This window comes from Lipotes vexillifer, unplaced genomic scaffold, assembly GCF_000442215.2.
Source record: "Lipotes vexillifer unplaced genomic scaffold, Lipotes_vexillifer_v1.1 scaffold230, whole genome shotgun sequence".
Lineage (NCBI taxonomy): Eukaryota > Metazoa > Chordata > Mammalia > Artiodactyla > Lipotidae > Lipotes > Lipotes vexillifer.
In genome coordinates this window covers 4,687,254-4,699,188 of record NW_006775143.1, presented here as the reverse complement: position 1 = coordinate 4,699,188, position 11,935 = coordinate 4,687,254, and the positions used below count along the sequence as shown (strand labels likewise).

The following is an 11,935-nucleotide window of genomic DNA, read 5'->3' as shown; positions in this document are numbered from 1 at the left end:
TGGGGGGGGGGGGGCGCTGAGTCTTCAAGATGTAGCAGGACTTCGGATCCTGGAGGCTGCATGCATCCCTGCCCCTACATCCCACCTTCTGGAGCAGACCATCGGGTAGACATTGGCTGCAGGCAGGGGTTAGATGAGAGGGCTCTCAGAGGCCCACTCAGCCTCCGGCATCTTGCAGATGTGGTTATGAGGACCATTCCTTTTTTCCTTGTCTATTCCTCTGAATTGCTGTAGCCAAAAGAGAATGTGGAGTCTCGCCCTGGATCCTGGTTCTGTCTCCTCCTGGGCCTTGTTCTGCTCAAAGTACGAGGCATTCAGTTCCCCAGGGGGGCCCGACCTGGCAAAGCGGAGAAACCACGTGGCTGGGGCCCGGCAGGACGCCGAGCCCATTCCTTGGGCCTCGGGCCAGCCTGCTGCAGCCAGGAGCTCAGGCCTGCACAGGAAGGTCCTGCTGCCGGCTGGGCCGGGAGTACACGCTCTGCACAGGCGGGCATGGCCAGACAGAGAGAAGCAGGCCGGGTGGAAGTGGTGGTGCATGTTCATCTCGGCGGCTGCCTCTCTGGGATCCAGAGGAGCAAGCATCAGGGCCGAGGGCAAGTGTCGGAACTGGATGTGTTGCTCAGGGGTGGAAGGATGCAGCAAGCTAGCAGCTTGATGGGGCCTTGGGCAGGTTCTGCACCTCCAGAAGGAGGTGCTGAATGTCAGGAACACCTAGGGTCTTTCCATCCTAGACCATCTATGATTATTCCAATCATAGATCTGTTCCAGCTCTTTTAAAGCCCTTTTTTCCAACTATTGTGTTCTTAATTACCCTAGAGGTCATCTGCTTGGCTTCTCCGAAGGAAGGGAGACAAGGTGGAGACGGGGATGAAGCTACCGAGCACGTACAAGCAGAACCAGTCCTGAGCCTCAGTAATGCCGTTCCCTCGAGAGACCACAAGCTTGCTCTAGTCTGTTCTGTGTATTCATGGTCCATTCGTAGCTAAGAGATTGGGCTCTGGAGTCAGACTGCCTGGGTTCAGATCCCAGTTCTGCTATTCCATAGCTGTGTGACTTCAGACAAGTTCCCTAACGTCTCTGGACCTCAGTTTCCTCATCTCTAAGATGGGACCAATAATAAGCCCTCTCTCATTGGGCTGTTAGAGTTTGCTGTTTCTGTCATTGCTGTCACCCCCCCCCCGCCACCCCGACCCCGTCGTCACCCACTGGCTATACTCGGGCTGCATTTTGTCCACATAAGTGCCTCTCTTGGGGGTTTTGACCATTCTGATGGTCTCTCCCTTGCTTATGCCTCAGAGATGTGCCCTCACCTTGCTGCTGCCTCCATGTGCTGCCAGGGACTTGCCCGGCATCCAGCATCTTGGTTCATTGTCTCAGTACCCCAGTTGTACAGCAGAGAAAACCGAGGCTTGGAGAGGCCTGTGGGTGGTAGAGCCAGGATTGTCACTGGGTTGCACTGGTTCTAAAGCCTCACAGGGGAAGTTGGGCCAGCAACTGAGTCTGAGAGGAGTCCTTGAGCCAACCTGGAGTGGCCCTGACTGCAGACCTGTGGGTTTGAACCTGCCTGGTGGCTGCTGGGTATGATTATATTGGGCATCGCAGCCAGGATTGGTGCCTGGGGAATGCTATCAGGATCTCTGTCTTCCTGGTGGCAGCGGGGCCGGGGGGCAGGGATTCCTGCACCTCAGGGAGCAGGCTCCTTCCTCCCAGGCCTTGTCCAGGGATTGGGCCAAGCTGAAGGATTCTTAGAGATCACACCCCCCCAGCCTGAGCAGGACAGAGGGTCAAGTGAGGGTCTCCCCACAGTCACACAGTCAACCTGGAGGCAAGCCCGGGCGAGTCTCCAGACATTGAACTTGGAGAGCAGAGCGTGGACTCCCCAAATTCTGCTCCTTGTAGGCTACGTGGAGTCAGCCAGGTGCCCAGCTGGACAGCATCCTGCTTGTCCTCTGAGGGATTGCCCTCTCTTGCCAAGCCCCCAAAGGCAGAGGCAGTAGCTCAATGCCTTCAGAAGCCTTCCCTAACCACTGCTCACCCAGCTGATGTCTCCTGCCACAGGAGGTGAGAGGGCTCTACCTTACAGTGTGCCTGAGAGGGGCTGGATTGGAATTTGCCAGGGGGACTCCAAGGATGTGGGAAGAGGCATCTTAGATACGGTCAGATGTAGCCCCACAAAAACTTGATCTGAAGGTGCATGCAATTGCACACGCACACGCACACACACACACACACCCCTACCTCTGCCACTCTCTAAAACCAGTCAGGCACACACTGGAGCAGCTTCTGCATGCCAGGATTTGCCCATGCTCAGCTCTGCCACAAACTTGCTTTTTGTCCTTGGTCAAGTGACATTTCTCTCTGTGAGCCTGAATTTCCCCATCTGTTAAATGGGACCAATAAATAACCTTTCCCTCAAGGGTGAATGTCAAAGGCAAGTAAAGTTTTGCATACAAAGTCACTGACTTGGCCCAGATCTCTTTAATATGTCCTCGTTTCCTCCTTTGGGTGTCTGAATGAAGCCATGCCTCCTATACGGTCCATATCAATGCCTGCCCTTCCGGTCCATGAGGGCTTCCTGGCAGAGGTGGGATTTGAGGGGAATAGTATTCTGGCCAGGGCAAGACAAAGGCCTAGATGCACACACAGTTCAAGGTCTCTTTGCTCAGCCAATGTAGACTTTGTAATTGGTTTGGGTTTTGTTTTTAGCTTTGGTCTTTTTAGTTTAATCTACTTACTGGATTCCCCCGGTAGCGGTAGCGTTAGAAACCAGAAACAAATTATGCTCCATGAAGAACCTTTACTGTTTGAACAGCTCAGCCATCCACTTGGTCAGAAAAACATGTGCTTTGTTTTTCATTAAATTTCCCTGGAAAAACAGTGATTTGAATTCAAGGAGGGGAGAACAGGGTTCCCTGAATTCCAAGCTCGAGGACTTGCTTTTCCTTTTGAAGTAGAATGGAGTTGTTCCCGTTCCCCCTCCTCGGCCACCAGAAGCTTCCCCACAGCTGATGTGTTTCCAGCTGCCTGTGTCCCCAGAGAACGTGGAGTGGGGTCACGGAGGGGGCAAGAGGGCCAGATCTGCCCGGGCCAGGCCTCCGGGCTTCTCTCAGCTGCCAAACCTCACCTGTGGCCACGGTGCTGATGTCCCCTATCCGTGTGACTCTCTATGACCTTGACACGTACCCTTTCAGAGCCTCATCTTCTTTATCTGTAAAATGAGGATTGTGGGTCCACAGCGTAGCTTTTGAAGAGCATGTCACAAAAATGGCAGAAGATCTGAGCTGGGAAATGCTGCAGAGGGCTTTCCTGCTTCGACCAATGGGGAAACTGAGGCCCACAGGGGAAGGAGTGACTCTTAAAACTCTCAGCAAGTCAGTGACTGGTCCAGGCCTAGACCCAGCTTTCTGACCCCAGACTCCATCAGGACGGGGTCTCAGCATGGGCGCTGGCATTTCCATGCAGGAGAGCTGGGTACTATGCTCTTTTCTGAGACTCTGAGGCCATGAGAAGAGGGCTCCCCGGCCATGGGCTCCTCCACAGTAGCCGGTCCTTGGGAGGTTCTTTACGGGGAAAGTTTGTTGAGGGCCCGAGGTGACTCGGGACTCCACAGCCTGCCCAGATCCTGGAACCAGGGAGTGAGGTGAGACTGCGTGGATGTGTCCTGTGTCCCCTGGGGGTCTGGATCAAAGCCACCCGCTGGTATAAACACTAATCTGCAGATGTTTGCTCTCTCTCATGCCCTCAGGGGTTTCCTGGAGACTTTGGGGAAAGAGGCCCTCCGGGACTGGATGGAAACCCCGTAAGTATTTCATGTCTTTGGGTACAGGAGAGAGATTTGGAGCAAACACATAGCAGGTTTTAGGAACCTAAGCTTTTAGGTCAGCCAGCCGGGCCACCCGTGAGCTGGGTGCTTCTGGAAAAACTGCATGATTTCTCTGAACCCCAGGGTCCTGTCAGCTATGGATGCCCTGTGTACCCCCTGCCACCAGGAGGGCCTTCCGGCCCACTGAGCCCCAGGTCCCGAAGTCCTGGGCTATGTCCCATCCTCAAGGACTCAGGAAGGTTCATGGGTCACTCTCCACTGGGGAAGCCAGAGCTGCTGCCATCTTACAAAGCACCAGAAATGTTTATGGGATGGGGCCTGGGGAAGCAGATGGTTTGCAGGCCCTGTACGGAGGGAAGAACCTAGTTCTAAAGAAATCTCCAGCATAGGCATGTTTATAGCATTTGTAAATAATCGAGGCCCATGAAGGAACCAGGTCAGCCTGCCCTGGGGAGCTGAGCCCGCCTCTCCCTTCCCGTCGCAGGCTCCAGCTCCTGCGGGGGGAAGATTGTTCTCTGTCTGGGGGTGCAGACCACGTCCAGAGCTCTTTGGAACACCTGCCATGTCCCCCCAATTCTCCTGGGGTTTCCAGCCTGCACAGCTGTGCCCAGCTGTGCCAGTGGCGGAGACGGCTGCTAGATCCATATGCAGCACCTGATTATGTGCTCGTGTCAATCCCACAAATGCTCCCTGAGCCTCACCCAGCTGGGGCTGACCTCTGGGCTCCCTGCGGGGCTGAAGCCCTGGCCTCGGAGCCAGATGGACCTGGGTTTGCATCCTTCTGCACTGCTTGCCAGGCGTGGAAGCTTGGACAAATCAGTTCACCCATCTGGATCTCGGTTTCCTTATCTGTAAATCACAGGGATCTGATGCCGGCCTCAGAGGACTGTTGCGAGAATGAAATGAGAGAGGGCAGGGAGGTGTTGGGCCTATGAAAGTGTTCACTGGATGGAGGGGTTGTAAATATTAGGTAATAATGGGGCACGTCTCCTGCCCTGGAGGAGCTCATGGCCATCTCCCTAGTCCATTGCACGAGGTGAAGTTGAGATGGGAGGGATCAGAGAGGTCCCAGGTGCTAAGGAGGAGGGAGAGAGAAGCAGGGAAGACTCCTGGAGAAGATGGCGTTGGAATTGGGATGAGGAAAGAGGTGGGGGGACATTTCAGGTGGAGGAAAGAGCTCTGACAGAGGCACCGAGGTGAGAAACTGAGAGGCTTTCCCTCAGTGTATCAGTTACTGGATTAACCACTATAACATGTGATGTCATCCTGGAAGTGCCCTTGGGGAGAGGCAGGGATGTCTTTGTACTCATGGCCCAGAGGAGCAGAAAGAGGACCTGATGAGTGACCTTGAACAGGTCCCTTTCCTTTCCTGAGCCTCGGGTCCTTCATTTTAAAGCCAAGGCTGCTTCCCCTCCTCCTCTTCTCGGTGGCTGTAGTAATGACCTCCCGTCTGGAATTGCACAGATGAAGGAAGACAAACCCCGTGGAGGATGTCGGTTATTACTAATCACCATTTCTAGAGACACCTTTGCGTTTTGAACTTGCTCCAGAACCCCCTACCTGTCTTTACTGGTGCAAGCAATTGAAGGTCCATCTTTAGAGATTTGAGAAACAAACTTGCACACTGCCACACACGGCCACATCTGACTCCCAGGCAAGAGCTGTCCAGCCTCTTAGAGGCCCTGGGAGGTGGGAACCAGAGAGCCTCCTTCTGGTGGGGGGTTGGGGTGGGGGGGTTCTCTGAGGGCCCCCAGCACCTCCTGGCTGAGAGAGAGAGGGAGACCAGCCTGGTGGCTCTCAGCTTGGTGCCCTCACCACTGTGTTATTTCCTTGAACTTGACCTTGGGAAATTGCTTAACCTTTGGAGCCTCAGTTTTGCCACCTGTAAAGTGAGAGCGAAATGAGATCTGGGTCAGGCATCCTGCGCATCTTTATTGCCACGATCAGGATTCTGCCCATTCTCACACCTACGATTGGAAGGTACTGGATTTGGAAATCCAACCTCCCCATTTTACAGATGTGGAAAGCTGATGGCAGAGTGGGGGAGGGTCTCGTTCAAACTCCAGGCCAGGCTCAGGAGAGTCAGGAAAAAGGAGTGGTCAGCTCCAAAGGATTCCACCAGGTGCCCACGTGGAGGGCGTGGCCTGGAGAGAGACAGAGCAAGTAACCACCTTCGACTCTCTTTCTTTGCAGGGAGAACTGGGCTTACCAGGGCCCCTAGGAGTCCCTGGCCTCATTGTAAGTACACAGATGCCTGGAGACCGGGAGGGCCAGGATGCCGGGTGTGGGGAACAGGTCACAAGTCCCCTCAGAGGAGCTGGGGAAGCAGGACAGACAACTCTAGGAAGGGGGCTGAGGGAAAAAAGCCCTGCTGTGTGGCTTCAGATGGATCACCTACCTTCTCCCAGCCCCTTTCTTCATTAGTTAAATGAGTATGGGTGCTTGGAGCATGGGACTGCCATGTACTTTCACACCTGCTGCCTGTCCATCGCTCTGCAGCAAGGTCTAGGCAGGTGGTAGTGTGCCCATTTGACGGGTGAGGTGCTTCAGGTCCAGACAAAGGAAGTGACTGGCAGAGGAGCTGAGGCTCTGGGCCATGCTGGACAGCCTTCTCCATCCTTTCAGAACACTGACTTTGGAGCCAGACCATCTGAGTTCAAGTCACAGTTCTGCCACATCCTGGCTGTGTGACCTGGACCAATTCACTTACCCTCTCTGAGCCTTAGTTCCTCATCTGCAAAATGGGTATGGTGGTAGAATCCTCTTGGGGTGCCTGTGAGGATTAAATGAGGCATTGCTTGTATTGTCTTCGGCACAAGGTCTAGCACTCAGTAAATATTCATTTATTAAATATTCTTTATTGTTACTGTCTCCTGGTGTGCCCGGGACTGAGAGAGGCCTGTACGCGGGGAGGTCAGAGGCAATCTGACCTCTAACTCCATCCAGGTTGGGGTAGCCTTGTGGAGTGGTGCTATTAGCCAAAACCATGGCTTCCCGCTGGGCCTTCAGAGGCTTAGTCTTGACCTTGGGCCCGGCCCCAAGAGCCAGTGACAGGCCCGAGCCTGGGAAATGAGTCTAGGAGCTTCCCTGAGGGTCTGATGCCCCCTCTCCTCTGTCCTTGGGGTCATACCTCATGGGGTGTGAGTCTGAGGGGCTTAGACAAGTAGACCGTTCCCTAGTTTCACAAATGGGCTGCCAGATTTGGCTACTCCAGCAACTGTGCCAAGAGATTCTACTGAGAAGGAGACTGGAGAAGGCCCTGGAGAGTTGGGGGGCCCCATTGTTCAGGGGAGACCAGTCCTGGGAAGAGGGCCCAGAGGTTCCCGTGGGCAATGTGCTCCTGCTTAGGTGGGTGGGAGCAGAACCAGGGCAGGGTCCGGGTGGAGGTCAGATCAACCTGTGTCTGAATCCTGGCCTCGCCTCCTCTGGGCTCTGTGGTCTTCAGTTACGGCCTCACTTCCCTGAGCCTCAGGGATCCACTCTGTAAGATGGGATCTCCGCTCCCGCTCTTGTTAGGACCACAGACACACCCGGGTCCAGTCCAGTCAAGTGGTTAAGAAGGTAGTCCCTAGACCCAGATCACCTGGGTTCAAATCCTAGCTCTATCACTCATTTAATTGCAATTCTGAGCACATTTTTTACCCCTCCCCCCGCCCCCATGCCTCAATTTCTTCATCTTTAAAATGGGAGTAATATTAGTACCTAACTTGGGAGAATGTTGTGAGGATTTAAGGAAACTAGTACATATATAGTGCCTAGTACATAGTAAGCACTCAAGAAGCACTAGTTATAATAATAATAATAAATTTAATAATAATCATAATATGAATGGTTTTACTATTACTTGTTGATAATAAAGGACTGTTAATATGTAGTGATTCAGTAGTTAGTAGTAGTGTTTTACACACACACATAAGATATTTTATGCCATCTGGAGTGCTGCATTGACAAAGATTACAAAGTCACATTGGAAATGAGTGGGAGAGGGTGCTGCAAATTGGTGATGTCTGCCTTGGCTTGGTGTGAGGAAGTGTCAACACATGAGTCATACATTTGTCATCCCTGATGTCCTTTGCTGAGCACCTTCTTTGGCACAAGGCACTGACCTGAATGCTTTGGAAAAAGAAATATCTGCGATGAGTGTTAGAGAACCTGACGTTATGAGGATCTCAGAAGTCTACTGGTCCAACCTTCTCTAAGCTCAGCAGGACTCCCTTCTGGAGCATTTTGGTCATACGGTCATTAAACTCCAACTTGAACCCTGGTGTTGGAAGCGCCCTCCTGTGAAAGCCCATCCGCGTTCACAGAGCTCTCATTGTGCAGGGTTTTCCTGTGTTTTGAGCCCAGCTCATCTCCCTGACCCTGGGAGAGGCTGTTCAAGCCGTAAAGATGGTGGTTGTCTGTTCTTCCCAAGGCCCCTTCTTCAGGCTATATGGTCCCCGTCCCCATAGCGTTTCTGAAGGGATATTTACGTATCTTGGCTGTCATCCTTGGCACATGTGCCTATTCGTCATTGTTGGCACCCACTAGGTTGGATCCTGAGAGGGGCAAGAGTATTGCTTGGCCAAACGCATGCAGATTCTGGAGACTGTGCCGTCATAGCCCTTGGCCTTCCTGACTCTTTACAAAGCTCTTTCCCACCGATGCTCCCCTTTGCTCTCCACAGTCAGGGCTGCCAGATAAAATATAAGACGCCCAGTGAAATTTGAATTTCAGATACAATATTTAGAACACATTTATACTAAAATATCATTCATTTGTTTGATTGTTTATCTGACATTCAGATTTTAACTGGGCATCCTGTATTTTTATTCACTCAGTCTGGCAACCCTGTGCTCAGTGTCTCTTAGGAGAATCCCATTGGGCAGATGGGCAGACTGAGGCCCTAGGTCAAGGTCACACACAGGGCAGGAGAAGATGGAGGCATGATCAGAGGCCATGTCCCCCAGCTCCTAGTTCAGGGCACTTCTCTTCCTGCCCCCCTTCTGCGGGGCCTGAGCTAGGGGTGAGCCCTGGGTGTCCCTGCATTTCTCAGGCCCTGCACCCCCTCATGATCCCCTTTCCAAAGAGCTGCTGTCCACCCCCCACACCCCCAGCCCGCCTCTGCCTTATGTCTTTCTCTGGCCACTTTCAGTCTCGCTTCCTGTTTTTAAATCCCCTTTGGTGCCAAGGTGACAGTCCTTTTTCCTTGTGCCTGGGGCTGCCACAGGGCTAGACCTGCACCCACCAAATCACCACCACTCTTCTCCAAGCCACTGCCCTCTCCCACCCAAGGCACCCACTCCTGACCTGGATTTTGGGGGGACAGCAGCTTCTGTGCTTGGGGGGAAATTGCTTCCCCAAAGAGTTGGAGAGGAAAGGGATTTTCTAACCAGGAGCTAAAGGGAGGAGGGACCGTGAGTCACATACGGTTTTCCAGAGGATGTGGGTTTTTAGCTGAGCAAATGGGAATTCCGCATAGTGATAATCATTTTAGTGGGGTTGCAGATTTATACAATGCCTTCTGTCTAGTCAGCTGAAGCGATTTGCATGCAGACTGAAGTTGAAACTTCCACTGTCCCCTGGGTCCTTGCAGGCGGGAGGAAGGGTGAGGGAGGACAGATTAACATGTATGGAGCTTCTGTCTGCTGTGTGTGTGCTTGACACGCATTAGGCTGGGAGCCTCGAGATGCTTGAGGCGGGCGGCAGCAGCCTGGTCACCCTCTTGAGGAAGCTGAGTGGAGCCTGAGGTCACCAGCTAGGGACTGTGGGACCCCAATCTCATAAGCCGCTGGTGGCCCTCTGCAGAGACAGCCTTGAAACAGCCCCCTTTGAGTAATTGAAACCCTTTGGCTGGGCTTCAAGCAAAGTGTGCCTGTTTCCAGAATCTGCTCAACAAAGAAAATTTCTGTCTTTTTTTATTCCGAGCGACACAAAGGGAATTTTGGCTTCTGCATTTAATGAGACCCAAAGAATATGTGATCTGGCCAAATGCCAGCATGTGGGATATAGTGGACAAGTCTACCATACTCCGTTACTAAATGATCATCTGGCTTTATTTCTTTGTCTAGAAATCAAGGTCAGGAACCCCACTAGCTGGCATTTACCAAACCCTTGTGTGCTGGGTCCTGTGCTAGGTATTTAACTATCATAGCAGGCCTCTGAGTGGGAAGTGGGATTACAGTTGTACAGTCGAGGAAACCGAGGCTCAGAGAGGCTGAAGCACCTGCCTGAGGTCACCCAGCTGTTAAGCTGGAGCTCGGTCTGTGTTTACAGCGCGTGAACTTCACCGCTGCGTCTAGTTCCACACAACTTCTGTGCTGAATGGAGAGAGTGTGTTAGAGTGTGGACTGGGCAGTGCCAGCGGCTGTTGTGTGTGAGAGATGGTGCTTATTAAGATCCACACAGGAGCCGGGACTGGCCACAGCTCCCAGGTCCTGTCCCCAGGCTGCTGACCCCCAATCAGAGTTTCTGGAAAGAGACCTCGTTGCCTTAAAAGGCAGTTCCAGGCAACACTGTGGCCAGATTTTAACCTAGAGGGTTTGTAAATGAGAGTAGTGCGCAGGCTTCTTTTTCACCCACTGATTTAGCCACTTTTAGTGAGGGCTTCCTCTGGGGCATGGGACAGGCAGTGGCCACATAGGCACCCGCATCAATGGTCACGGGCATGGAACAGGCCATGAGCGAAAGCCAGGTCAGGCTCAGACATGATGGGAGGGGCCTGACCTGGCCTGAGGGCTCAGGGAAGTGCTGCTGGGGGTGAGGGCAGAGGACAATGTGAGCTCAGGGCGGAGCGCTCAGTATAGGAAGCAGTGGCCAAGGATGGCCCGGCTGCAGAGGGACAGCAGGGCAGGAAGCTAAGGCATGTGCGAGGGAGGGAGGGAGCTCTGCCAGCACCCGTGAGGGTGGGTGATGGCAGCCCCCTAGGTTTTCGTTCAGGGGTCCTGGGCAAACGCCAGCCTGGATGCCTGCCGGCTCGTGGGACGCCGGAGTGGGACTCTTGCCTGTTTTTGAATCTCAAGCCTGTCCTCACACCCTGTCACTTATGAGTGAGCGCAATGAGGAAAGGCATCCTTGGGTCCTTCATTGGAGTAAACAGAGTCAATCCCAGGCTTGTGAGCATTGTCTGTGGGCTAAGACGGACAGACAGACCTGTTCTGGCCCTGCCTGTGTCCCCTGCTTGTTGCATAGTCTTGGGTTAGTTGCTTCACCTCACTCTGAGCCTCGGTTTTCTCATCTGTGAAATGGAACGGCACTAATGATGGTGCTGACCTCATGGGGTTACTGTGAGCAGTTGGTGAGTGTCTGAACAGAGCTGATGAGACTGGGAAGTGCCTGGCGTGGTGCCTGGCACACAGTAGCAGCTCCTTCGGTGGTCACAGATGTTGGTTGGTTGTGTTCTTGGTGGGAGTCAACGAGATGAAGGGCAAAGTGTGTGGAGCAGGGTCTGGGAGTTTAGGCAAACATGGGAACAGGTTCCAGATTACAGGCATTACTCACTGTTCTTTCTCGTGGGACGTGATATTGTGTGTCACTTGGCCAAGCTGCCCACGACAGTATCGAGCGCGGAGCAGACTGGTATCTGCAGGCTGAACTGGGGAGAATGTGGCCTGAGGTTTTCTCTGTTCTCCCCCAAATGCTTTTATAGTCCAACGTGGGGATCCTGCCCACACGAAGAAGACCTGCCCTGAGCAAGCGGCCACCTTCTCCCCGTATGCCCTGCAGCCAGAGCCCCTTTTCCACGGGTTCTTGGGTGGGATGCCACGCTGGCCCTCACCTCCACCACACACAGACCCCCTTGGAGAGGCTCGCAGGGTTGGCACGCACACGCCGGGCTGTGTGGTACCTACATGGGCGTCAGTCGGGTCTGTACTGAATCCACCATCCACACAACAAGCCGCCGTCAGGTCTGGAGCAGGGAAGAGAGAGCCTGTGTTCCCGGAGCTGCTGGCTGGTCCTCTCTGCTCGAGGCCCCGGCCCCCGTTGGAGCCAACTGCGCTAGCAGGGCCTAGTCTGTTTATTTGTGCACCACGGGGAACGCTGGGTGGCCACCCCTTGCTCCCTTCCTCCAGGAAGAGAGTGGGGGCGGGGAGCCGCAGCCAAAGGCTCCTGCTGGAACTGTCTTCCCTTAGG

General features: G+C 53.6%; 1 protein-coding gene across 1 annotated transcript in view; it reads left to right on the top strand.

Annotated features, from left to right (window-relative positions):
• Window positions 1-11,935, top strand: part of COL27A1 (collagen type XXVII alpha 1 chain) — a 146,393-nt gene that overhangs the window by 57,949 nt on the left and 76,509 nt on the right. The window contains exons 13-14 of the mRNA XM_007449735.1: window positions 3,746-3,799; window positions 6,017-6,061. Coding sequence (XP_007449797.1) covers window positions 3,746-3,799; window positions 6,017-6,061 — 99 coding nt within the window. The remainder of the gene's footprint in view (window positions 1-3,745; window positions 3,800-6,016; window positions 6,062-11,935) is intronic.